This window comes from Polypterus senegalus, chromosome 16 (assembly GCF_016835505.1).
Source record: "Polypterus senegalus isolate Bchr_013 chromosome 16, ASM1683550v1, whole genome shotgun sequence".
Lineage (NCBI taxonomy): Eukaryota > Metazoa > Chordata > Cladistia > Polypteriformes > Polypteridae > Polypterus > Polypterus senegalus.
This window is the reverse complement of record NC_053169.1, coordinates 55283406-55310155: the sequence shown is the minus strand read 5'-3', so window position 1 is coordinate 55310155 and position 26750 is coordinate 55283406. Positions and strand designations below refer to the sequence as shown.

The 26750-nt window shown below is 41.2% G+C and overlaps 1 protein-coding gene across 1 annotated transcript in view; it reads right to left on the bottom strand.

The window, feature by feature from the left end:
* The window catches only part of ntpcr (nucleoside-triphosphatase, cancer-related), a 40951-nt gene that overhangs the window by 8263 nt on the left and 5938 nt on the right, over positions 1–26750 (bottom strand). Inside the window, exons 2-4 of the mRNA XM_039738640.1 lie at positions 25317–25479; positions 25134–25236; positions 4951–5160 (exon numbers count right to left, since the gene is read on the bottom strand). Coding sequence (XP_039594574.1) covers positions 4951–5160; positions 25134–25236; positions 25317–25479 — 476 coding nt within the window. The remainder of the gene's footprint in view (positions 1–4950; positions 5161–25133; positions 25237–25316; positions 25480–26750) is intronic.

Here is a 26750-nt window from a genome sequence, read left to right as displayed (position 1 = left end):
TGTGAAAGTCATGAGTCTGAATGGAGCCTGTGAGGTATAGAGTAGAGGCAGGTGGTCAGGAGTGAAAGCCCAGGGAAAGAGTGCTCCTGTTGAAATACTTGCAGGAATAGGAGTGGCCCATCAGGTCGTGTCTTCTGCAGGAACCGATGGACTGACAGAAGGATGAAGCATGAGTGGTTCGGCATTGCACCCTGCAGAACGCCAAGGGCCTGGCAGTTGGGGACCCGAGCCAGGATCTTAAGGTTGACTGCACCTGTCGATGGGTATCACCTCTAGCTGAGGATGCCAGGAACGTTGGGCAAAGGGGACACCAGAGAATTGGAAGAAGCACAGTGACTCGTGAAAATATTCCTACTGCAACATCTGTTTGATACTGCTCAACAAAAACTGAAATGTCTAGACAGATGTTATTGAAGAATAAATGTGCCACAGTTCAATAAAATTGGTTCATTGGGGCCTGAGGTTTTTCATGCAGACTGACAGACAGACAGACAGGTCTATCGTAATAGGTGCTTCTTGCATTATATGCGAACGCACCTTAAAAAAAAAAAAAAAAAAAAAAAAATCAAACAAAATGTATGAAGATATACTTCAGTCTCATTAAGATATTGATGACATAAGCACAATGAGTGCTCATATGACCTTTAAACTGCAATTATTTTTATTGTAAATTTGGTCAGGCCTTTTCAGTGGGTTGCAGTAATATATGGAGTACAGACTGGCAAAAAAAACAAAAGATTTTGTGCGCAAATAAAACAACATAGTTGAGGTATGGAAATGTAACTGCTTCCCCAGTAAATTCATCACAAATATAACTTGGGTTGGATGTTCAAATACGATAGTTATCATACAGAATTGTCTTAGCTAGTCCACCCAATATAAACCTGTCTGACATTGGCTCTTGGAATTTGACGTTGTGAACAACACAGCAATTTATTAAATAATTTGAAAAGCATTTGTTTATGTCTATCAGTGTTGTTATACTTATAAAATGGTTTCTAAGGCTCTGTAGATTTACCAAACTACTGTGAGGGGTATATTGTAAAAAAATGGTCAAAGTTACATTACTCAATGTTCCCATAGTAGCCATTTTACCAAAGCCGCCTGAAGAAATCACAAAGGACCCTGGAATAGCACCAAAGGATCTGTGGGTCTCGGTTATGGCCAATGCTCATGACTCAGTCATCAGAATGACACTGGGTAAGAGTGAGGGCCATGGCAATTTAACAAGTCCCAAACCATTGCTTACTAACAGCATGAATGCTCACTCTATGTTTGCTTAAATGTATTAGGATTATTCCCAAGAGTTTCTTCTGTCAGCAGAAAACCAAAAGGGTAAGTTTTTGGCCAACCAAGACCCACTTATGACTGGAAAAACGCTAACGCTGCATTCTGAAACCCAGACTTAAGCTTTTCTGCGACATTAGGGCAGAAACTAAAATGTGCACATCATGGTGAAAAACCCACAAACAGCGATTAGTCAAAGCAGTGCTGTAAGGAAAAGTGAGCCAGAATTCATTCAGAGTACTAAGGGAGGTCGGTCAATAAAACACAAGAAGTGTCTATTTGCAGGTGACATATACAGTTATTATACCAATAGGTGGAAAGGATTTTTCACATAAAGCACTAGGTGTTACATAATTTTATTTAAAAATAATAACATATTAACGTTGTGTGTTATTTAGTCTGTGCGTTCACTGAGATCACTATTGGGATTCCCTGCAAAACAATTTACAGTTCGTCACAAGTTGTAATACTTCTTTCAGCTGCTCCCATTAGGGGTCACCACAGCGGATCATCTTCTTCCATATCCTTCTGTCCTCTGCATCTTGTTCTGCTACACCCATCACCTGCATGTCCTCTATCACCACATCCATAAACCTTTGCTTAGGCCTTCCTCTTTTCCTCTTCCTTAGCAGCTCTATCCTTAGCATCCTTCTCCCAATATACCCAGCATCTCTCCTCTGCACATGTCCAAACCAATGCAATCTTGCCTCTCTAATTTGTCTCCCAACCGTCCAACTTGAGTTGAACCTCTAATGTACTCATTTCTAATCCTGTTCATCCTCATCACACCCAAAGCAAATCTTAGCATCTTTAACTCTGCCACCTCCAGCTCTGTCTCCTGCTTTCTGCTCCTCTTGAGGCACCCTGTCATATGCTTTCTCCAGGTCCACAAAGACGCAATGCAACTCTTTCTGGCTTTCTCTAAACTTCTCCATCAACATCCTCTGAGCAAACACTGCATCTGTGGTGCTCTTTCTTGGCATGAAACCATACTGCTGCTCACTAATCATCACCTTACTTCTTAACCTAGCTTCCACTAATCTTTCCCATAACTTCATGCTGTGGCTCATCAAATTTATTCCCTTGTAGTTACTGCAGTCCTGCACATCCCCCTTATTCTTAAATATCGGCACCAATACACTTCTCCACTCCTCAGGCATCCTCTCACTTTCCAAGATTCCATTAAACAATCTGGTTAAAAACACCACTGCCATCTCTGCTAAACACCTCCATGCTTCCATAGGTATGTCATCTGGACCAACGGCCTTTCCATTTTTCATCCTCAAGCGGACAACAATACAAATTTTGTGAACATATATACTGTATAATATTCTGTAATATTTTTTCACCTTTTTGACATTTTTGACCATAGAGATTATGTTTTTCTATGTTGGTTTTATATGCACCATTTTGTTGTTATCCACAGGTGTTGACATTTGTTTATTTGTTGACCTGGATATGATTTAAAACTCTGTGGCATGTGGTGTCATCAGAGCAAGAGGATATACAGTTGCCTCCGATGACCTTTCATTATCTGAATTTGCAGATACTAAGAAATGTCTTTGTGCTTTCTCTAAGTTTTGTTTTGATCTCTTGGTTTAAGATATTTTTCAATCACCCTTTTGGCTTATTTTTTTAAAACCATTTAAGGGCTTTGATACTTCAGTAGTGATTTTCTAGTTACAATCATTGCCCGAATCTTAACCACATCTCTTATTTTGATCCCTTCACATCTCACTTCTAGTTTTTCTCTTAGCAATATACAAACGGTCAATTAACCCATCATGCACATTTTAACACATGGACTGGAGAAGATGGAGGAAAAACATTCAGATACAAGGAGACTTGCAACCTCCACATTGACAGTTTCCATACAATGGATTGAAATCCGGAACATTTGACTGGGAAAAGTGTAGTGTTAACCACTGTGCCAGCTACTGCCATAAGAATTTTATTATAAAAAATGTACACTGCACCCATCATAATTATTTTTTAACTTTTAAACTTTGTGAATAAATGAGTATTTACACTTTTAAGTAACCATCACAAGAAAGGGGAAGGTTTATTTTGATAAAATAAAAACCATACTGTATGTACCAAAAATTCAGTAGAATTGAATGTGAATACTTGGCATATTGTAGCAGTACAACAAAGCTTGTGCTTAGAAAAACTGGATCTTTAAAAAAATATCTATAAGTGCTTATTAGTGGCATTTCCTGCAATTAAATGCAGATGTAAGCTGTTTCTTTTAAAACAGTCGATACTACTCTCATACAGATGTAAATCATCAATTTCATGTTGGAAATACTATGGTATCACCAGTCTGTCATTTTTTACTCAAGCAAATCAAAATTTTAATTGGGATGAACAAAAAAAAAAATTTTAATATCTTGCATAATTTTATCAAAGATCTGACTTCACGATTTTGGAGAAAGTTTACTTTACATAACATTTCAGCTTATTAAGATCTATATATATAATTCACCAAGTCCATGGCAAGCAAGACGCACGCAAGACAGAGCCCCGCCCACTAACAATTCACTAAGCGGCCGACCATGGCACGCAAGACAGACCATGGGATATTCACGACAGAGCCTCGACCACCAACAATTCGAGCGAGAGCAAAAGCATTTGCCAAGAATGTTTTCATTAATCAAGACGCGAAAGATACACGCACGCACAGGCGCGCGAGAAACACACACAAACACACACAGGCGCACGCGAGAAACACACACACACACAAAGGTGTGCGCGAGAGACAAACACACACAGACAGGCGCACGCAAGATACACACACAAACACGGGCGCGCGCGAGAGAGACACACACACATACACACACAGGCGCGTGCGCGCGAGAGACACACACACACACACACACACACACACACACACACAGAGACTTGAGACGTTGATAATTATGTGGCGTATGCTACGCCGCGGGTTGGTTAGTCTAAAATAAAACCAGTTCACACATACATTTCTGGTATATACAACACCTATAGCAGACAGCCAGGACCCTTACCTGGCAGGGACACCTCCATAAAGGAAGGACCAGGGGAGAGAACAGGAACAGAACATTATCTCCCCTAGAGTGCTAGATGGCAGACCCACTGGCTTACAGAGGTGCCTCAGATTCCCACAGGGCTTCTTGAGAGTTGGAGTTCAGCACAGCCCTGTTGGCTTCCGTGGGTGCCACCAGACAATGCTCCAGGGATTGCAGAGCCCTACTTTGTAGGGCTTCCTCCTCACCTGGAAGTGCTCCTGAATCACGCTAATGAGCCACCAGAAGTACTCTCTGGCGCAGGCTAAAAGAAGCCCGTTGCCACTGCTCCAGGAGCCAGAGTCAGGAGGGAGAGAATGATGTCTGCCAGAAGCAGTGGAGGCAGAAGAGAAAGAGAGGAAAAGAAAGATAGCAAAAAAAAAGTGATGCATGCTGTACATATAGTGCTTTGTAACTGTGCTGTGTAGGTGGGATATGATTTGGGAAGCATTTCCCACAGAAAAAAAAAATTGTGTTGCTGGTCTTGTGGCTGCATCTGTCTGTCAAGTTTGGGGAGTTGGTATGCCACCTGTAGACCACACACTGTTGAAACTATTTCTGAATTATAAAACAAAATAATTTATTTTCTCTGAACATCTGTTTCAATTTTAAAGATACTTACCGTAAATATCATGATGTCTGACCTGTCTCTTATCTCTTCCACAAGTTCTAAAGGCTTCCCTTTCGGCACAGGAATTGTGCCAAGGACTGCTGTCACCTCACTGTCAAGAGTGTCACGCACTGCTTGTATAAAAGAACGGCTGAATAGCTCCATTTTTCCAATTTCATCAATAACATACACCTTTTTATTAACTCTTCCTCTATGATTTACCTGCAGAAAATGGAAATGACACTTAAATTAATAACATATTTCATTAAACTGACTTACAAAATGCCCCTTTATATAATAATTCCAGTATACAAATGCATTGCACTGCATTAATAATTAATGCAGTCATTTTTAATTGTGAGCTATCCAGATATATATGTCTGACTATACAGCTGTTTTTTGTACCAGTGTATCACAGAGAAACCTTAAATGCACAAGTTTTACTCTTCAAGAAAACACCTATTGAATTTTTTTTTTCATTTTTTTCACAGTAAAAATTGTCTGTTGAGTTTCTGCCTGTGCTTCTAAGAAACTTCTGTTGTTTTCAATAATAAGAAGTTATACAGTAGACCCATGCGAAGACACGGTTTAGGGTTCATGGCCTCAGTTGCTCACAGATTTTTTCTTAGAACCTAACTAATAATTGTTAGCGGAAACCGCAAATATCCTCCACAATTTATTATGGCTTTTTTTGTGGCAATACTGCATTGTAGAGAGAACAGGAAGCAACCGTACAGGAAAACGCGGCTTGGGATGGTGAAAGGAGCCAATCCGAGAGCGTTGTACTCTACTAGAATTTGAAACTGATACTCCCCAGTCCCTGCAGTGGATCTGATTGGTCTTCTGCTGAGGGTACAGGGGCTGTTGGGGTCAAAGGATGTCAGCGAAGCTTTTAAAAAGGGGGCCGGTGACCAAAAGGAAAAAAAAGTTTTTGTAATTTGTGATTCAAGATCCTGCCTGTCTGCTTGCCTTCTGTTGGGTTACGTGAACTTACTTGTTTTATCCTGGATCGTTTCATGGTTGGGGTCTGGATGGTCTGCCATCTGCCTGTGTACATGAAGACTGTAAGTGGATTCATTGCCATCCTATGAAGAAAGGAGCGCTCCTGAACCCGTCCACCCGACTGCACAATTTCAGGAACAACCAGTAGGACTATCTTTACATTCCCATTCAACGTACGCATCTCTGGACTATCCATTTTCATTTACATACATTACATACATTGCTGTTTTTCATGGACTTTACTGTGTGTGTTTTGTTGGTGCTTTGTTGTATTTAATGTATAATTGCTGTAAGGGGAACAGGGGTGGTATCATTGTTTTCATTTGTTATCATTATTTTCTTTATTTGCTGTTTGATTACCGGTTTGTTTTGTTTATGTCTCTGTTTGTGAGTGCGTGCGGGTCGGGTCAAGGGTGGGTGCTTCCCTGGAATCTCCACCATAAAAATAAATAAATTACCATCTTCACAACGGTGTGAATCTTAGCAGCACCGGACCACTACAGCGTTATCCATTTCTCCTTGCTGCTGATTGACTTCTGCCCTGTGATGCATCTCCAGCTGAGTGTTCTCGTGATGTCCGTTTTGTTCTTCTTAATCCTTAAATCACCGCAACCGGCTATAGTTGTTTCCCAGTGCCATTTGCCATCATGTAGGAGCCGAGTATATTCGGTGACGTACATTCATTGAACGCCGCAACCAGCTATTGTTGGTTCCCACTGCAATTTACCACACTGGAGCTGATCAGTCAGTGCTGTACATTCGTTGAGCAGCCAGCTCATGACCACTGTTGGTCCTGGCAGAACTGCAGCATCACTGTCCCTAGGATTGAGCTGCTGCAGTAGACTAGCCTGCAAGTATCACCGTTTACCTCTGTGTGCTTGCGTGCAGCCAGTTCAAGCGCAGTTGGCTCAGAGATTTACTGAATTTCATCAATGGCGTCAGTTGCACCTTGTACATATTGTTCCAGTAGTTTTTTAAATAGTTTTTAAAGTTCATTAGCAGTATGTAAAATGATCAGTGTTGCAGTAATTGTGATGCTCTTTGCATGAAAAAATGTGTTCCATTAAAATTGTACTTTTTCTTTGTGAATTGTGACATTTACTTAAAAAGTGCAGCTTCCACCTAATGTACTCATTAAGTTTACCTTTATTTATTTATCGATTGATTGATTGGTTGCATTATTTGTCCTGTGAGTCTATATCCTTAATTTTTATGTTTCTGCTGCTGTTTGCATCTGAATTTCCCCTTCAGATTAATAGTTTATCTAAACTAATAAAAATCAATGAGGTACACTATTTGATGGCCATTTTTCAATTTCTTTATACCTCTTTCAAGTTTCCCTCAGTGAGAGTGAGGTAAATAGCTAAGTACAAATGAAAAACTATTGTCTTATTGAAGAAGGAATCGCCGAACATCTCCCATAATAAGGTGAGCTGACATGTGATGTGAGGTGACATGAACAGGGCATTAACTCCCCAGAGTGCTAGATGGCAGCCCTCCTGGGTTTTTATTTCCTTGTGCTTGTGTACAGTGGTGGTAAAGTGGGAAACATCTTGGAAGGGATTCCCACTGCAGAATAAAGGCTGCGTTGTACTGTAATGTGTGTCTGCATCTGTCAGTGTCAGGTTTGGGGAGTTGGTGAGGCCCCTGCAAGCTAATATCTGCTGATGTGAAGCATGTCTCATAAAAAAGATTTCAGAAGATCTACTATCAAGAATTGCTGAGTTGCATGACGCTGGAAAAAGTAGATATTTATTAGTTAGATGAACTGGGCTTAAAAGGAGATGATTTAGTAGTGTGGTTACTGACCCCAGAAGTGAGCACCTAGTTAAGATGGCTCAAAAGGCGCAATGCAGAATGCTCAATGTGGTCATCTTAGAGTAACAGCTAAAGCCTTGAAGTAACCATTGGAACTGATGAACATCTCTGTTCATTGGTCTACCATGCATAGAACATTGATCAATCTTGGAGAAAGCCGCAGATCTCCAAACAAAAAAAAAAAATCATGCATGGAGTTTGGCGAGGATCCATCTTGACAATCTACAGTTTCTTATAGATTACACAAGATAAGGCTGTATTTGGGTTTAGAAATGGGGCTGGGGCCAGCAACTATCCTGCAAAGGAAAAAGAGAAGCGGTGGAGAGCTGAATAGAAAGTGAGATGTGAAATGGATGAAGAAAAGTTAGGCCAAACTCACAGATGAGATGAGATTGGCCTCCTTGGGTATACACAGCACTCCCTAATCTGTTGGCTTTTTCTTAACTCTTTGCAATGCAGTAAAACACATACAAATTCAGACCGGATTGGATTGTCGAACAGTGTTATATACATAAACTTCAAAGTATGTGAAGATGGAGAGGTGACTTTGTAGAAAACCACATGCAATACTGCAAAGAACTAGGGTGTCCTCTGGGGATCAGGCTGCAACAGTTTGCAAAGCAGAATCAGGGAACTGCCCGTACTGTGCATCAGGTCACTTCAGGCTCTATGTACAAAATAAGCCAGGAGTGACGATGTGCCTTGCGCAGTTTAAATGCTTGCAAAGTTCTCTAAAATGGTCCAAACAGAGCACAGTGACGGTGGACACTGTACATATTTCACAATATTGGAAGGAGACGGTGGACATTGTACATATTTCACAATATTATTTCTTCTCACCTGCTCTTATTTGTACAGTGCTTTAAACGCTGCATTCATTCCATGGGACATGTAAATGTGCACACTGTATGTAATAAGTTAAAGGAAACAACTTTTTAAGGTATATTGTGTTTTATCTAAACCCTCCAAAACTTTGTAACGGTGCAAGCGTTACATTCAAATCTAATTGAAGCTACCACTTTTACAGGATTTGCTGCAGGGAAAAATTGTATTTATACCCAAAATTCCCATTATTCCTTCTAATTACAAGTTTGATTTTAAAAGAATATACTTTCCTGTAAAATTGTGTTTTGCAATGACCATTAACAAAATCCCAGTCACTAGGAAAAGCACAGATCGAGCGCAGAAATGTTTTACTCAAGTGCAATTGTATGCAGCATGTTCAAGAGTAAGAAGCTCCAGTAAACTAAAAGCATTATCCCAGGGAGAAAAAAACAAACAAAAAAAAAAAGTTACTTACATACGGGTAGTAGTTGTGATACACCCGATTAATCCTCAGCAATATAACTGAGGCCCATTGTTTTAGGAAATTTCTCTGGTGAACTGGTGAAGCTGGATAATACAGCTAGCAAAATGATAAGATGCACACATCTGTAGCACTTCATAGCAGCTGTGAGAAGAAGACAAGGGATGACAAGAGACATGGCAAGGGTTGGGGCAGCCACCCGTTTAATGCGGTATCCTGGCTGCAAAAGCAAATGATTCATGCAAAGTCAAGTTTACAAGACAGAGTTCAAAACAGAACTGCCTCCCAGAGAAAAGGCGGGAGGCTTTATAGGACGTTGGGGGGAAGTGACGTCGTCCTCGGGGCCGGGACCGGTGGGATTTCCCGGGAAAGAACTGCAGGGAACTTAGAAAGAGCGTCAGCGTACCCCGCCCCCCCATGGGCAGATGTATTATCAGTCCTCTCTAAGCCCTTCAGCTGCCTCCTATGCACACGTGTGTGACAAGACTCCCCCCTCAGCCCAGACCTGTTGGGTCGGGCGGCCTGCACCGAGAGGTCGTAAGCCCGGGAGAGGGCATCAGCATTGGCATGAAGAGACCCCTGCCGATGAACGAGCGAAAACTTGTACTGCTGCAGGTCAAGAAACCACCTCATGACCCGCGGATTCGACTCCCTGTGAAGGGCTATCCATATCAGAGGTGCATGATCCGTCACCAGAGTGAACACCCGACCCAAGAGGTAGTACCGCAGCTACGTAAACACCCATTTAATCGGCAGAGCTTCCTTCTCCACCGCTGCATACCTGGTCTCCCGGTCCAACAGTTTCCGGCTCAGGTACATTATGGGGTGTTCAACACCGTCGACGCTTTGGCTCAACATGGCTCCCAAGCCTGTGTCTGAAGCTTCCGTCTGGAGGACAAATGTAAGAGAAAAGTTAGGGGTGATTAATATAGGTGCTGAAGTCAGAGCCCTTTTCAAGTCACTGAATGCAGCCCCCGCATTGTCAGACCATACCACTAGGTTAGGAGCTTCTTTCTTCGTAAAGTCGGTCAAGGGCGCCGCTCTCTCGGAGAAGCGAGGCACAAACCGGCAGTAGTACCTGGCCAAACCGAGAAAGGATTGGACCTGCCACTTGGTCTGCAGACGGGGTCATGTCAGTATGGCATGTAACTTGGAACACTGTGGCCTCACAGTACCCCGGCCCACCAGGTAGCCCAAATACTTGGCTTCTCTCAACCCGAAGAAACATTTCTTGGGGTTGATTTGAAGCCCGGCCTCTCCTAATGTCCGCAATACTGCTGTGACCTGCTGTATGTGTGCCTTCCATGTGCTGGAATAGATGACGTCATCCAGATAGGCAGCACAAAACGAGTTATGGGGTCGGAGCACTTTCTCCACTAGACGCTGGAAAGTCGCAGGCGCCCCGTGTAACCCGAATGGAAGGACGCGATACTGCCAGTGCCCACTAGGAGTGCTAAACGCGTTTTTTTCCTTCGCGGACTCCGTTAAAGGAACCTGCCAGTACCCCTTTGTCATGTCAAGTGCAGTCAGGAATTTGGCTGGTCTCAGCCTCTTGAGGAGGTCATCCACGCGAGGCATGGGATAAGCATCAAACCGGGAAACCTGATTAAGCCGTCGGAAGTCATTGCAAAACCTCCAACTGCCGTCGGGCTTAGCAATCAAGACGATGGGATTGGACCAGGGACTAAAACTCTCCTTGATCACTTCTAGTTCCAGCATTCGCTTGATTTCCAGTTCCACCTTGGCTTTTTTTGCCTCCAGGAGTCTATAGGGCCGCTCTCGAACGATCACCCCCGGGTCAGTCAATATGTCATGTGCAACCAGAGAAGTCCGGCCAGGTTGTTCACTCACCACCTCTGGGACGGAGCGGATAGCTGCTTCCAGCTCCTGCCTCTGTCTGGGAGATAACTGCTCGCAGAAATTAAGGGAACTTGTTTGAGCGAAGAGTGAGCGGGGCTGACCGGAAGAGGGATCGAGGTCCCTCTCCTTCCACGGTTTCAACAGGTTCACATGATACACCCGGTCGCTTGGTCGACGATTGGGTTGTTTCACCAAATAGTCGATCAAACCCTTCCTCTCCTTAATTTCATAAAGGCCCAGAAAATGTGCGAGCAACTTGGAGTGAGAAGTAGGCATCAACACCATGACTCGATCCCCTGGGCGGAACTCCCAGAGAGTCGTGCTACGGTCATAAAGGCGGGCCTGTGCTGCTTGCGCCTCCTCCATATGACTCTTTAGAATGGGTCTAATTGTATCAAATCTATCGCGCAACTGGGCGATATATTCCAGAATATTTGTTGAGGGAAGTGCCTCCCCTTTCCCAGCCCTCTTTCCAAATATTTAATATACCCCGGGGCTGTCGTCCGTATAACAACTCAAACGGTGAGAAGCCTGTAGAGGCTTGGGAACTTCCCGGTAGGCAAAAAGGATGAGGGGGAGGAGTTGATCCTAATTCCTCCCATCCTCGCTGACCACCTTACATAGCATCTGTTTGAGAGTTTGATTGAATCTCTCTACTAACCCATAGGCTTGAGCATGATACACCGCGTTTTTTAAATGCTTTATCTTCAGTAACTTGGCAGTCTCCTTGAACGTTTCCGAGGTAAAAGGTGTCCCTTGGTCCGTTAGGACTTCTCTAGGGACGCCCACTCGCGCAAAGACTCCTATTAGTTCCCGTGAGATTGCTTTGGAAGTAGCCGAGCGCAACGGAACGGCCTTAGGGTATCGGGTTGCATAATCCACGAGGACGAGTATATATTTATGTCCTCGAGCTGAGGGTTCTAAGGGTCCTATTATGTCGACCCCAATCCGGTCAAAAGGGACGTCAATCAGGGGGAGGGGGACAAGAGGAGCACGGTCCCTCCTGGGAATTTGCCGCAGTTGACACTCCGGACAGGAAATGCAAAAGCAGCGAACCTCCTCATTAATCCCCGGCCAAAAAAAACAGAGCTTGATCCGCTCCAGTGTTTTGTCGGAACCGAGATGGCCCCCAAGAAGGTGGGAGTGTGCTAACTCGCAGACCGACTAGCAGCAACTTCCGGTCTTTCCCCTCATGCTCAGCGACCCGATATAACAAGTCATTTTCAGTGACGAAGCGAGGTCCCTGTGGCATGGGCTGATGCGTGCGTCGGCCGTTGACGAGGACTACTGCATTCTTTGCGTGTTTCAGAGAGTCGTCATTCCACTGTTCTCTCTTGAAAGAAGCCAGGGTTGCTCTAAATTGAAAGTGCAACTCAGAGAGCGGGTCCAGTCTGACCTCAAGGGGCTGAGACTCCTCCCGCTCTGCCGGGGTGCTGGTTGATGACGTATCCGCCCTCGACGGTCCGGGAGTGTCTGCATCACTCTCTTGGCCCTCCGCCCCACTCCCTGTTGTCTGATTACACGGCGGGGAGGCAGCTTGAGATGAGTCTTTCTCACCTATAACTAGGCCCAAAGCTTTTCCGGTAATGCTCACTAGTCTACCGCTGTTACTTTCAGAGCAGTCCCGCCCTAGGATTGATGGAAACGGAGGATCTGGGTGAACCGCTACGGTAAGTCTTTTAAGAGTCTCTTCGAGACATACGTAACACCGGGCGGATTTATACATGCGGACATCTCCGTGTATACATTTAAGACTGGTCTTTCTTTTAATCCACTGTTGCGGTAAAACAAAACGGCAAGCACCGACAGACACGTTACTGCCGGAGTCAAACAGGGCCGTCACCTTATGTCCGTTAATGAGAAGCTCCCCCGTATGGTTATCCACCAGGGGGTTGCTAAGGGCACACAAATCACACTGCCGCATCCCCTACAGGCCACCTTGTTCCCCGACAGGTCGCAGGCCAGGCGGTCCGGCGACTTCGGAACAGGCTCCGGAGTGCGTGGTAGGGACTTCCTCAGTGGGACATAGCTCCTGTGAATTCTACTAAGGGGCTGTTCTGCCCGCCCAGGTTTCAAAGCCGGTCTTGGGGTCTTTAGGAGTTGTAAGAGCTCCTGCATGGAATGGAAGTCATCCCAGGCCGGCTGGGCAAAGTCCTGGGGTAGGTGCTGCAACAGCAGAAAACAGGCAACCTGCTGCACAATTTGTAGAGGGGTCGATTCAAATGACCGTAGCCACAGACCCACTTGCTGCCAGAGAGCCATAGCTTGTTCTGGGAGCACTCTATTTGGGTTAAACTCCCAGGATTGCAATTCCTTCACCTGCTGGCCTGGGGAAAGCCCATCGTTATCAGGGACCTTGGTCCCGATGGGCGGCTCAGCTCCCCTGCCCAGGAGAGCATAATGAGCCCCTTTTGTGTCCTCCCCAGAAACCAGCCCACGCCTGTGGGTCCCTTCCACCTTCTCCACCAGATAGGGCTTCAACCCAGGGTTGCCCTCGTGGAGCAGAGCCTGCACCGGGTCCTTCCTGACCCCCCAGCGCACTCCCAGCCCAGCAACTCAGCCCCGGTACTTTCCTACCTGGTTTGATTTAGGGTCCTGCCCCGGGTTCTTCAGGGACATCATCCTGCCGACTACGCCACTGTGAGAAGAAGAGACAAGACACATGGCAAGGGTTGGGGCAGCCACCCGTTTAATGCGGTACCCTGGCTGCAAAAGCAAATGATTCATGCAAAGTCAAGTTTACACGACAGAGTTCAAAACAGAACTGCCTCCCAGAGAAAAGGCGGGAGGCTTTATAGGACGTTGGGGGGAAGTGACATCATCCTCAGACCCGAGACCGGGTAGGATTTCCTGGGAAAGACCTGCAGGGAACTTAGAAAGAGCGTCAGCGTACACCGCCCCCCCACGGGCAGATGTATTATCAGTCCTCTCTAAGCCCTTCAGCTGCCTCCTATGCACACGTGTGTGACACAGTGTAATAAACTGCTTGGTCAAAAACAGGCCTAAGTAAGCTAAATCAGGCTGTGTAAGAGCAGATCCTATCCTTGAAGCTCCTAAAAAAGTGAGAGGTTTTCAGCATATTATCTTTGCTGAATTTAATTCTCGTCTAAAGAAATAGAAGCAACTACTGTAAATTTTCACAGAGGCAGGAAAAAAAATATTTAAACTCTATGAAGTCAGACCACCTACAGAGAGAATAAAGTCCACACAAATTCAACCAAAGAAGATAAGCTTTTTTATATAATTGATTAAAAGATATAATTTTTCTTCAAATATGCATGCAAAAAATATCTAAATATACTATGAAAATTAACTCTTTTATAAAGAGTCCTAACAATAAAAAGACTATATTCACATGAACCATTTCTTCAATAAGATGCTATTACCTCTGTAGGCTCTTAAGTGCAGGTGGTTGTTTCAAAACTAAAATTATTAGAAATCTCATGCCTCTTTCATTTCAATCAGAATTTAAAATCTGGTGAATTCAGTTAACTGTTTTGGAAAAAAATTACTACATTTAGGAAGCCACTGAGTCAGACGATACTTTATAAACACAAAACAGCAGACTTAAAAGCTATAGTGTACATTCAACATCAAGTAAGATGGATGGCAGTGTGTCTCTTTTGTTTTGATATTGTTGATGAACCATCTGTAAACAGTTTTATTGGGATGCATCTTAAGTCTTCTTGTCAGCACATTTGCTCAAAACCACATATTTACACAAAAAACAGCCACTTTACAAGAAGGGATTTTTCCATAGCCTATACTATTCAAACCATTACTTGTACAACTAAGGATTTATTAGAAAGAAAAAATAATGCAGGAAATACAGTCACTGCTGCTATTAACAAAGCAGAGAAAAACAATTATATACATATTTCAATTCATCAACATATAAGAATAAAAAGTTTGAAAGCGGACAAAAGTAAATGTGATCATTTCTGTAAATAACCTTTCAATGTTCAATCACAACACAAAATCGAATATTGCAGATTAAAACTATAACCTATTTCTGCAAAAAACATTAAATATCCACACTTTAAATTGTGGATTCATATTTGTTTCCAATTCAAATGTAATATGCCAATTTATATGGGGAATGAAATGTAATGATTACTTTTTTTAAAGCATAATACTAGATCACAAGATGGGACACATTCATATTTATAACCACTGGCCTTTTCATGACAAGTCACCTCACTAAGTGGACATATATGAAACGGATCTCAAAAATGATTAGAAAAACAATCTTCAAAAACAATGAAACAAATCTCACATCAAATTTCTACTAATAGATAAAAGGTTTTTTCATATTGCTGTTACTCCCAAATTTGTATTTATTTATTATTCATTTTGCCTTCAAAGTCTTAAAACTTACAGCAAATTATTTCATGAAAGATAGAAATATGACATTATGTCTAACACTTTTTCAACAGAACAGCGTTTAAGCCTGGATCACTACCCTGGTTTATGTTTAAGTTCCTTTTTTATGTCCTTTGGTTATTACCATTTATGTTTATTATTTGTGTAATTGTTTTTTTTTTTAAATAAGTGCTTATTGATTGATTTTTATATGTGAATATTTCTTCTGCCATATCCCATGTATTCTGTGGTTCCCCAAGAGGTGGGGCCAACCTGTCTATCTTCTTGGACTGACTGCTCCCCAGCCTTATAGAGGCTCCTGGAAATTGGAGTCCCTCTGTAATGTATTACATGTGCTTATTGTTGGTGAATCCTCTGCTTTTGGTTTATTGTATCTCATTGGATTTTCTGGCTTTTTGACATTTTTTGCTCCATTTAAAGATTTTGACTTCAGTTTAACATATTGGGAATTGGGTATTGTAGGTTGCCTTTCAGTCTGTTTTGACTTGTTTGGCTCTTTTGAGCTTTATTCTTTATTTACCTACTCTGTAACAAATATTTTATTTATAAAGATTCTTTGTTTGCCCTTTCATCCCAAAGTCAGACGTTTACAGTACTACTTCTAGTGAGGCCTTGAACTATATTTTGTATACACTGCTTATATTTTTTTAACTTTTGAAGCCAAGCACGTTTTGGCATTGTATTTGCCAAAGCCAGCTAATAAAATGGAAAGCTCTGGCTGCCTTTAGGTGCATCTTGTCCAGGCAGACACATGGGAATTATGACATATTTCAGGGCTAATATTGGATACCTCACTCCGTTTGAAAAGTTAAAGTTGCCTTTTCACTGGAATCTGTGCAAAACACAAAGCACACGTGGCATTCTGGGTTTTTAAGCAAATGCCCCATTCACCTGTGGCTCTTCAGCAATGTCCCCTTTCTTTGTTATAAACATGACTGCTGAAACATGACACTCTACTTGAGGAAAATAAATAAAAGCATATAAAAAGGTGTAACTGATAAAAACAACACACATGGTTTGCAATGCTGAGCCATAATGTCCTTAATCTGTCTTGCTGGTCTGCGGTGGGTTGGCACCCTGCCCAGGATTGGTTCCTGCCTTGTGCCCTGTGTTGGCTGGGATTGGCTCCAGCAGACCCCCGTGACCCTGTATTCGGATTCAGCGGGTTGGGAAATGGATGGATGGATGGATGTCTTGCTGGTACTGAGCTTATAATGCAACAAAAAATTAAGTGAATCTAAAGATGTAGAAGTTAAATACAAGCAAATAATTAACTAATTTAACTATATTTTCAAAGGAAATTATTTGGAATACACAGTGTAAGAGCCACATCTTTTAAATTAGTGGTAATGACAAATTTACCTTAGATTTTGCCTAATTTGAATAGAATGTATGTTTCACATATATAATGGAAGATTCTGTTTATTCCCCCATAAGCTATCAAGTTTATTGGAATGGCCTTAATGCTCTGCTGTATTACTGCACTTAAACAACAGAATGCCCTCAGATTGTAGACAGACAGCCAGGAAGAAACAGGAACTGTTAGACAGAAATGGTTGTGTAATTTTATGAGAGTATGAACGTGTAGCAATGCTACTAGTAGTTAGAACTGCATCTCCCAGCAGTCCTTGCATGGGCTGTTGGTGTGAAAGGTGGCCAAAGGGATTTAAAAGGAGGGCAGGTGTCAAGAAAAAAAAAAAGTTTGTTTTGTTTTGGTGCGTTGTGTGTTACGTTTATCTGTCGTGCTTCCTGCTGTTATTTGAACCTTAATTAATCATTGTGTCCTGGACTGTATTCGTTTGTTGGGGTCTGGATCGTCTGTCTACCTGTGCACTGAGGACTGTGTTTGGTTTCATTGGCTTTCCCGCAAGAATAGGAGCTCCCCTGAACCATCCATCTGACTTCATCCTTTCAGTAACTACCGGTAGGACTGAGTTTTCTTTCACCCTTTCAACATACAGATCGCTGGTCTTAACTTCACCACCTCTCATTTCATCTGGTTTGGTTTACATGGACTTTGCTGTGTGTTTATTGTGTTTATTTTTTAAATGTAATATCGCCGAAGGGGTCAGGGGTGGTATTATTGTTTTCATTTAGTTCATTTAATTTCACTATATTCTTTATCGTTTAATGTTCCCAGCGTGCTTTATTTGGTCTCTGTAGTGTGTGTGTGTGTCGTTCCAAGGCTGGGGTTGTCCCTGGTAATCCATCACTAAAATAAATAAATCACCGTCACATTGACGGTGTGAATCTTAGCGGCACTTGACTGCTAAAAACATTACAGTTTGTACAATCCTACTGTATGTGTTAACATATAAAACTTTAAGAAATGTAACTTAAGACACTTGAGCCTTAAACAGAACATCATAGACAAGAATTTTTTCTTTGTGGATATTGTGGCGGACTGCTGGGGGTCCTGCCCAGCCGGGACGTCTGAAGGTCCGGGAGAGGGACAATACCTCTCCAGGACCACAAGAGGGCAGCCGCCCTGGTCTGCACTGGGGCCACGGCATCAGAGCTTAAAAGCTCAACCCTGTTGGGACCCGTGGCCACCGCCAGGGGAGAGCGGGGAGAGCGCGGAGAATTACAGCACTTCGGCCACGCTTGGAAGTGCTGCCAGAAGAAATTCCAGGCACACCTGGAGTGTCTCTGGGTGCTCATGCGGCACTTCCACCACACCAGGAAGTGCCACCTGATGATCATCATGAAGCACCTGGAGAACATCCGGGGCATTATAAGAGGGGCTGCCTCACTCCATTAGTTGACCCGGAATCGGGTGAAGGAGGATGGAGGTTGCGTGTGGAGGAGTGAAGATGGCAGAAAGAGAAGAGGAGAGAGAAAAAGAAGGGACTGAGATTGGCTGGTTTATAAAATGCGTGGTGCTGTACAAGGAAAAAGAAGAATTAAACGTGTTTGTGAACATCTGGTGTCGTGTCTGTCTGTGTTCAAGGGCTGAACTCCACCGTATATATTATCAATTTTCTCCTTTATTTTTTTGTGTGAACGGTTTGCTTTGAACTTCACTAAAGCCTGACTGTGGAGGGGTTTTTTTTCTTTGTACAATGAGTCATACTAACTACTGGAAAGCCTTTCTGGTAGCTGCATTTTGAACTATTTGGAAACCCTCAGTAAATGCAGCTATACATAAGTCTGCAGTCAAGAAAATAGAACTGAACAGAAAAACAAGGTTTTCTCTGTTTTGGTCCTTCTTGGTTGTATAAATTAAGATAATGTCAATCCATAATGTACATAACATAAAAGACACCATATCCTGCCAGTTTTTTTTAAGTGAAAGCAGTTTGGTTGACTGACCTTCCAGTTAAGTTTAGGGGAGATTTTAAAATCCTCCTTTTAACATATAAACCTTTAAATAGCCAAGGCCCCGCTTACTTATGTGAACTTGTCATTACTTACAAACCAGAGTGCACTAAAGATGCCGGCCTGCTTATAATTCCAAGGATTAAGGAAATAACAGTAGGAGGTCTAGCTTTTACTTACAGGGTCCCAAAGCTGAGGAATGGTCTGCCTGCTACTATAAGAGGAGCCCCTTCTGTCTGAAGACTCACTATTTCACTTTAGCATACCCTGACTAGAGCTGCTGATTAATTGTGCATACTCTTTAGTTAGTCATTAGTATTAAAATATAAGTAATACAAGATTTATAAACTGATACTAACCCTCCCCAATTCTGTTTCTTTTCTCAGTATCCTCACACTGCACTTGGTGTCACTGCTCTACAAAGTGTCTTGCCTGCCTATGGAAAAGTTATCTCAGTTAAAGCAGCACTGGAATCATCTGGAAGAATGATCAGACTGGCGGGCCCAGCACTGACTCAGCTGCTGATTGGCCAGTAGAGGTCTCCAGGACTCTGACTGTATCTGGCTTGCCTGACTCCTTTTCTATAATTTGACTGTGATTCTATAGTTAGCTGATTGGCAGGAAATTGTTGTTTTTAATTTATGTTAATTAGTTTCTGATTAGATTTGATTTATTTTGACAAATCTGTATCCTTATATGTGATAGTTCTGTATTTAGTATGTCTAGATACAATCTGTTTTTGCATTTTTCCTTGAGAGCTGATGTGGTGGTATGCACCTGGGACTGGCGAGGAACACTGTGCAAGAACAAAGTAGCTTCTACTTGTATTTCAGAGGTGGCAGTGATAGATTGACCATTTAGCTCTGTAAAAGGGATTACTTGCATTCTGTTTTGTGTATTGTAGTTACCCTTTTTTTTTTTGACACCCATTGCACGCCCAGCCTACTTACAAGGGGGTCTCTCTTGCTGAATTGCCCTTGCCAAAATTTCTTCCATTGTATGTTTTTTTTTTTCTGCAAGGTCTTTTTGGGAGAGTTTCTTCTTGTCTTCTTAGAGAGTCAAGCTATGGGGCTGTCAAAAGCAGAGGCATTCCGTGTGTGATTTTGGGCTATAATAAGAAATAAATTGTTGGTATTTCAAAAAACACCCAATTTACACTTTGCAAAGACTTTATCCTAGAAAACAAACTTCTGCAAAACAACCAAGCTGGTCACTTGGATGTTCTGTGATTGTCTTAGAAATTCTGAGAAATACCAGATACTTGCTAGCCGATGGAAGACTTCATTTCAGAAGCAAAAGAAATCAGACAATAACAATCTCTGACCAGTCAATTGATATATCACTTGACATATACCTTTTTTTTTTTGGTCTTAAATGTCACCTTCACTTTGCTCTCACGGGGACTAAATGCAAGGAGTCACAGGGTGGTCTAAAGTGATTGTCTCTTTTCTCCCTAGCCCTGAAAAAGCTGAAAGTCTAAAAAATGTTAATTTCCAACATTAAATGTGGTGTAAATCTGGTGTAAATGTACATATAACATGAAATGTGTGGATCTTCCAGACATTTTCATCAATATTTAAAAGAGGCGCCTTTGACACATTCAGGTTAACCCAGGCCCTGGATCAATCACATGTGTGAACAAATCTAAGTGAAGAATCCCAAATTCCCAAGCTGATATCTTGCATAATTATCAGGACTTTCTAGGATAAGCATATGTCTAAACAATGCAGTAAAACTGCCAAATAAAGCACTTGAAACTCGAAGGTGCTCGCACATGCATATATTGCCATTTATTCAATGAGGTTACGAGTTGAATCTAATCACTAGTTAACCATTTTAAAGTCTGCAGCTGATGTTGTTAAAATATGGTCAAGACCACTCATGTTAGTATAGTGTAGTGTGTGCTTATTTACATTAGAAAACAAAACATTATGCTGCCACAGTTTTTATATAACCTCCACCCCCTAAAGTCATATTTTATTTATAAAATTTAGAAACAAACTATATTAACCAAAGGTGATCACATATCTCCTCAAATGCACCTAGAGCTGCTGACTTTCTTTTCAAACCCATTTATTTATCCAAGGCATTCACCTGCACTTTAATGCACTCCAGAATAATCTGGTGGATTAGGTTGGCTCTTAGCTTGAAATATACATGTTAACTTCTTACATCAGTTATCATATTTGTATTACTAGTTTTCTTTTTTATTTTATTTAAAAAAACAAAATTTCAGCACAAAACACAATCCAATCAGAAAAAAAAAACAACAAGTACAGTAACATATTCTGAAGATGATAGAAAAAACAGCAGTCCACCATTACCAAACTAAAGGACAAGAAATGTCCCTGTAAAGTGGTTCTTCATAGAGAATAAAACATCAAATAAAGTACAAATGTTCAGCACAGCCCCAGCATGCTTACTTTACAAATCTATTTATGAGTTCTAGTCAAATTCTAAAAAAAATTCTGAACAGATCCTCATAAAGAATTTTTTTCCTTAATTAATACAGAATACTGTATAACTAGAGGATGGAATAGGAGGATTCCTCTAGTTAAGCAAAACATGTCTTTGTGCAAGTACTTTTGTAGAGCAGATTACAAAAAATTTTCATAGCGCAATATTATTCTATCTGGTTTTATTGCAAATGTTGTTGTTAAAGTGTTAGCCATGGATCTAAAATCACTCCTATCTGAGAGGTACAAAAAATTCTTAAAACATAAACTAGTGATGAGGATGTTTGATGACATCTGATTAGATGAGATAAACTTTCTTAAACCTAGGGGAAATTCAGATGCACACAGCAGCAGAAACATAAAAAACAAGGATAAAGACTCACATGACAAATAATACAGCTAATCAATCAATTGAAAATTAAACAAACAAATAGATAGATAGATAGATAGATAGATAGATAGATAGATAGATAGATAGATAGATAGATAGAAATAAAATTTCATTTTGGATGGACTGTAAAGTCTGCAAACTGTAATGCTTCTGGTTACAGTAGCTTTATCTCAATAAACAATTTTCTTTGGCTTGGTTTCCTCCAAAGGTCATTGAACCAGCGCACATGACAGAAGAAACAATACAAAAAAGAGAATGTTTTGCTAAAACTTCTGATAATTTGATTTGATTTCAAAATAAAGTATAAATAATAATAATTTAGAACTGAACAATCCATAAAAGAATGATTCATGTTAGCCTGTTGGAGTAGAATTAGGCCTAAACTACAGGAATACACATAGTTGCTATTCTCATTACACCTTCAAGAGCTGGTATGTCCTGATTCTTGATTTATATTCATATATTTTTACCTAGCATTTTATGTGCCATTTATATTGCACAGACAACAAAATATGTCAACGTAAAGCACTAAATCTTTTTCAAGGGATGCTTCCTTTAAAGAAGTGTAATGCATCATGTACAGTATTTATATTTAGTGCCCCTTTGCCTGAGAGAAATATTTTGCAGTTATGTACATTGAACTGCATTTTCAAACTTTGAAAGCTTGCACCCTGTTTTGAAAAGGGGTCAGATATTTTTTAAATTGCTTAGTATTTGTTATCCCTAGATTTTTGGTGTCATGTGCAAATTTCTGAAGTTTTCTACAGCTATGCCACTCTTCTAGCACTTTTCAGACAAAAGGCATAATTTTGTATTTTGGTTATTATAGTACTATAAACCTGCCCAATGAGATAGACTTTATGTGAAAATAAAAGTGCATCATCGAGAACTCAAAGCCAACAGTTCAGGAAGTGAAGATATGCAGTAACCAGTAAAGGAAGAGCTTTGTCAAAAAACGCATCAACTGTACTTCACCAGCAAACATTAAAACAGCACTAGAAAAACAAGCCTTCTTATCTGTCTCATACTACCCACTATACCAATCAGAAGAGGACTGCTTTGTTTCTGATATTACACAGTCAATATAAAATGTAAGATAAAGTGGTGAGACACCTCTAGATAGAACCCATTATCATAAAGAATGCATAAGAGGATTTCTATCATCATTTCCTTCCAGTAACTATTAATGTTTTCATGAAACACATTTTTGAACCATGTCTAGTCAAAGGCTAAATATTTACAGTATAGTGTGTTCAGAAAGTATTCAGATCCTTTTTCTTTCTGCATACTTTATTGTGTTGTAGATTTAATATGAATTGGATAAAGTGGCTGTATTGCCCATCAATCTACCCACAGTAACCCATAAGTGACAAAGTGAAAATATTTTAGAAAGTTCAGCAAAACTATTAAAAATCCAAAACTAAAATATCTCATTCAGACCCTTAATTTGGTACTTTGTAGAAGCCCTATTGGCTAGTGATGTGCAATGAATGAACAAACTAGTTATTTTGTACTTGTCTTGGTCTCGAAACAAACATACTGGTACAATGGTATTAAAGAATGAATCCTTTTGAGGCATGCACAGTGAGTACTACATTTTATATTGCATTCTGTGTCAGTCCAGAGGTATTATCTCAAAAAAGTGGGTGCTGTCTTCAGGTAATAATGGCCTATCAGTGAATTGTTTCAGCAAAATGGTCATGACGACAACAAGCCAGTGACTGACTTGGTAGATGACACCGAGCATCTCCCATTGATTGGTTCACCCTCATAAGCTTAGCACACCTTGATTTTGGCACTTTATTCTGTTCTCCCTGGCAGATCATCTCAAACTCCATTAAATTTGATGGGATGCATTTGTAAACTGGCATCTTTAGGCCTCTCCACAAATGCTCTATGGGTTTAAGTCTGTGTTTTGGCTGGGCAACTCAAGGATATTCAGACTTGTTCCAAAGGCACACCAATGTTATCTTGGTTACATTAATCAGGTTATTGTTGTGCTAAAAGGTGAACTGTCTCCTCATTCTGAGGTTGCTTTCACTCTGGAGGAGGATTTTTTGTCAAGAAGCTCTCCGTATTTGGCTGCATTCGTACTTGACTCAATCCTGATCAGTCACCCTGGCCCTGCTACTGAGGAGCAGCCCCCATGATGTTGCCAACACTCTAGAGATATAGTATTAGGCAGGTGATTAGCAGTCCCTGGACTTCAGCAGACATAGTGCTTAGAGCTCTGCACAAAGGGTTCAGCTTTTCTTTCATCAGACCAGAGAGTCTTCTGCTCTCAGTGTCTTTCAAAATGTCATATGCCGTTTACTCAAGAGTGGCTTCCATCTAGTCACTGAACCATAAACGCCTGATTGATGGAGTGCTGCTGAGATAGTCATCATTCCAAAACATTTTCCCATTATCATGTGTGATATATGGCCGGCAGTGTATCCCGGCCAATACACCCACGCCGCTAGGTAGAGTCCTCCCTGCAACATGGAGGTGCCCCAAATTCCCACAGGGCATCATGGATATTGGAGTTTTCCTTCACGGCCCTGCTGGATACCATGGGGGCCGCCAGGGGACGCTGCAGGGAGCCACAGGATTTATATTTTCACTATAGCCCGGAAGTACTACCTCGTCACTAAAATGGAAGAAATAAAGTACTTCCGGGCTGAAGAAAAAGAAGAGTTTTGATCTGACCCAGAAGAGCTAGGAAGTCACGTGGACTGAGGGACAGAGGCACTTCTGGGTCAATGACTTTAAAAAGACTGTGGGAGATCCCAGCAAAGAGCCAAGTTGAGAGGAAGGGTGACTCAGCTGCTGGAAGTGGAGGATTGTGATTGTATTGATGTATTGAGTATTGTGGTGGTGGAGGTGCTTTATGCTCAATAGTAAAGAAATTAAAATATTTCTTTATTTTTCCTGGTGTCTGAGCGTATTGTCTGAGGGTTCAAGGGGCAACAGCGACCCGTATCTGTCACCACTCGGTTCTTGGTCACCTCCCTGACCGAGACTCTTCTTTTCTGGTTACAGTTTGGCCGGTATGCCAACTCTAGGAAAAGTACTGGTCATTCCAAACATCCTTTACAATTATTGACGCCTCTGATCTCCTAGGAATCCTCAAAGTTCCTAAAATGGTTTTATCTTCTAGGAATCCTCAAAGTTCCTAAAATGGTTTTATCCACTTGTCCTTATCTATGCCTCACCATAATTTGATTACAGATGTCTACACAGAAATCCTTGGACTTTGTGAATTGGTTTCTGTCATGACATGCAGAGTGAATCATAGGATCTTATATATACAGGTACACATGCATCTTTCTAAATGATGTCCAATCAGTTCAGTTTGGCACAGGTAGATTCCAAACACATTTTAGACACACGTTAAGGATTAATAAAGCAAACAGGATGCACCTAACCACAATCTGAATTGCCACAGCAAAGGGTCTGAATATTTCTATAAAAGAGAGATTTCAATTTCTGATTTTTAACAAATTAGCAAATCTTTCTGAAAACATGTTTGCAGTTTTAGCATTAAGGGCTACTGAGTATAAACTAATGAGAAAAAATGGTAAATTTACACATTTAAAATTAAATAAAGGGTTCTGAATACTATCTGAATCCACTGTATTTACATACAGGTAACATGATCTCAAATTAAGATTTTACTTACATTTTTAAATATTGGAAGAGCTATTCTTTCAAATGATGCTAAATCCACCACATACTGTCCAACTCTGTACTCGCGTCTCCCAGCAGATGAACTTGATGAAGTCCTAAAAATCAACATTATTAACAAACTATATGTCTTAAATATTTTAAAATGAAAAACAAAATAATTTAAAGCAATGTGTACCCCACTCTGGACAGACATCCTCGCTTCCCTGACAAAGTGACCACATCAAATCCTATTCTTCTTCCACTTTCCCTGACTTCTTCAGTGTAGAATCCATCCAAAGGAACTCCAGAACCTTTTAAAATGTCAACAGTTTTCTGAATTAAGGTGGTCTTCCCAACCCCTAAAAACATTCAAAGACACTTGTCTTATTATCCTGACAGAGTGCAGTGTCATTAAGAAAAGTGCAATTTAACTCACAGTTGGTGACCTGGTCCATTAGTAATAGCCGATGAAGATTTTATTAAATTAATATTCACACATATTGATATTTTACTGAAAACTTATTTATCTCCATTGGTACCTGCCAGAATTTTCTGGGAAACAGAACAAATAGCCACTTGTGTTTCACAAAAGGGTAACAGAATAAATCAGCTCTTCACCCAAAAATCAATGACCAATATGCAAAATCCATACTGCAGACAGAATTTAATCTGCAGACCGCAACAGAAACAGAATGGCCTAATCACATCACGAACATGGAAAGAAGGCCATCCATAACAAGCAAGTGGAATGCTATCAATAATTTAACGGGTTAAACAGAGTGTCCCAGGGAGCAAATAGCAATCTCCATAACAGGGCAGGCCTGTGGCACCACTGGTTTAGTATTGAGGAAGTGGAAGAATCCTTAGGATTTGAGTTCTGCTCATTTATACAATAACAGCTGCATTAATTCATGCCATGACTTTCTCAAAGCTCCCACATGAAAGAGTACTTTTATTATTGAAAAAGAGAAAACATAGTGTAACTGTTCCTCTTTAACTGCCTTATTTGTGGTGTTTTATTTTCCCTAGATAAACAGGAAGGTTTCCAGTATTCCAGCCTGAAGACTTCTAGCCAATGAAAAGAATGGAGTTTTGCTTTTCTGCTGCCAGTTGGTCTTGACTTAAAATAGGAATACTTTTTATACAAATGACTACAAACTGGAAGGGGGCAAAAACATAAAAATGATCAGTGTCCAAAATAAAAAAAAACAAGCTTAAAATGTGAAGCTAGGATGCTGGATGTGTGAGGCAGCATTGCCAATCATGGCACAAACCAAATATAGAAGTGTATACACTGTGTCCTCAAAATTTACAAATAAACATCTCTGACATTTCAAAAAATAAATCAATCAATCAATGACCAATATAGCCACCCTTCTTTCCAATAACAGTCATAAGCCTTTCCATTCATGGAGTCTGTCAGTTTCTTGATCTGTTGACGATCAGCTTTTTGTGGAGCAGTGACTACAGCCTCCCAGACACTCTTCAGAGAGGTGTATTGTTTTTCTCCCCGTAAATCTAGCGCTTAAGAAGTGCCCACAAGTTCTCGATAGGGTTTAGGTCAGATGAGGAAGGGGGCCATGTCATTATTCCTTCATCTTTAAGGCCTTTACTGGCTGGCCACGCAGTG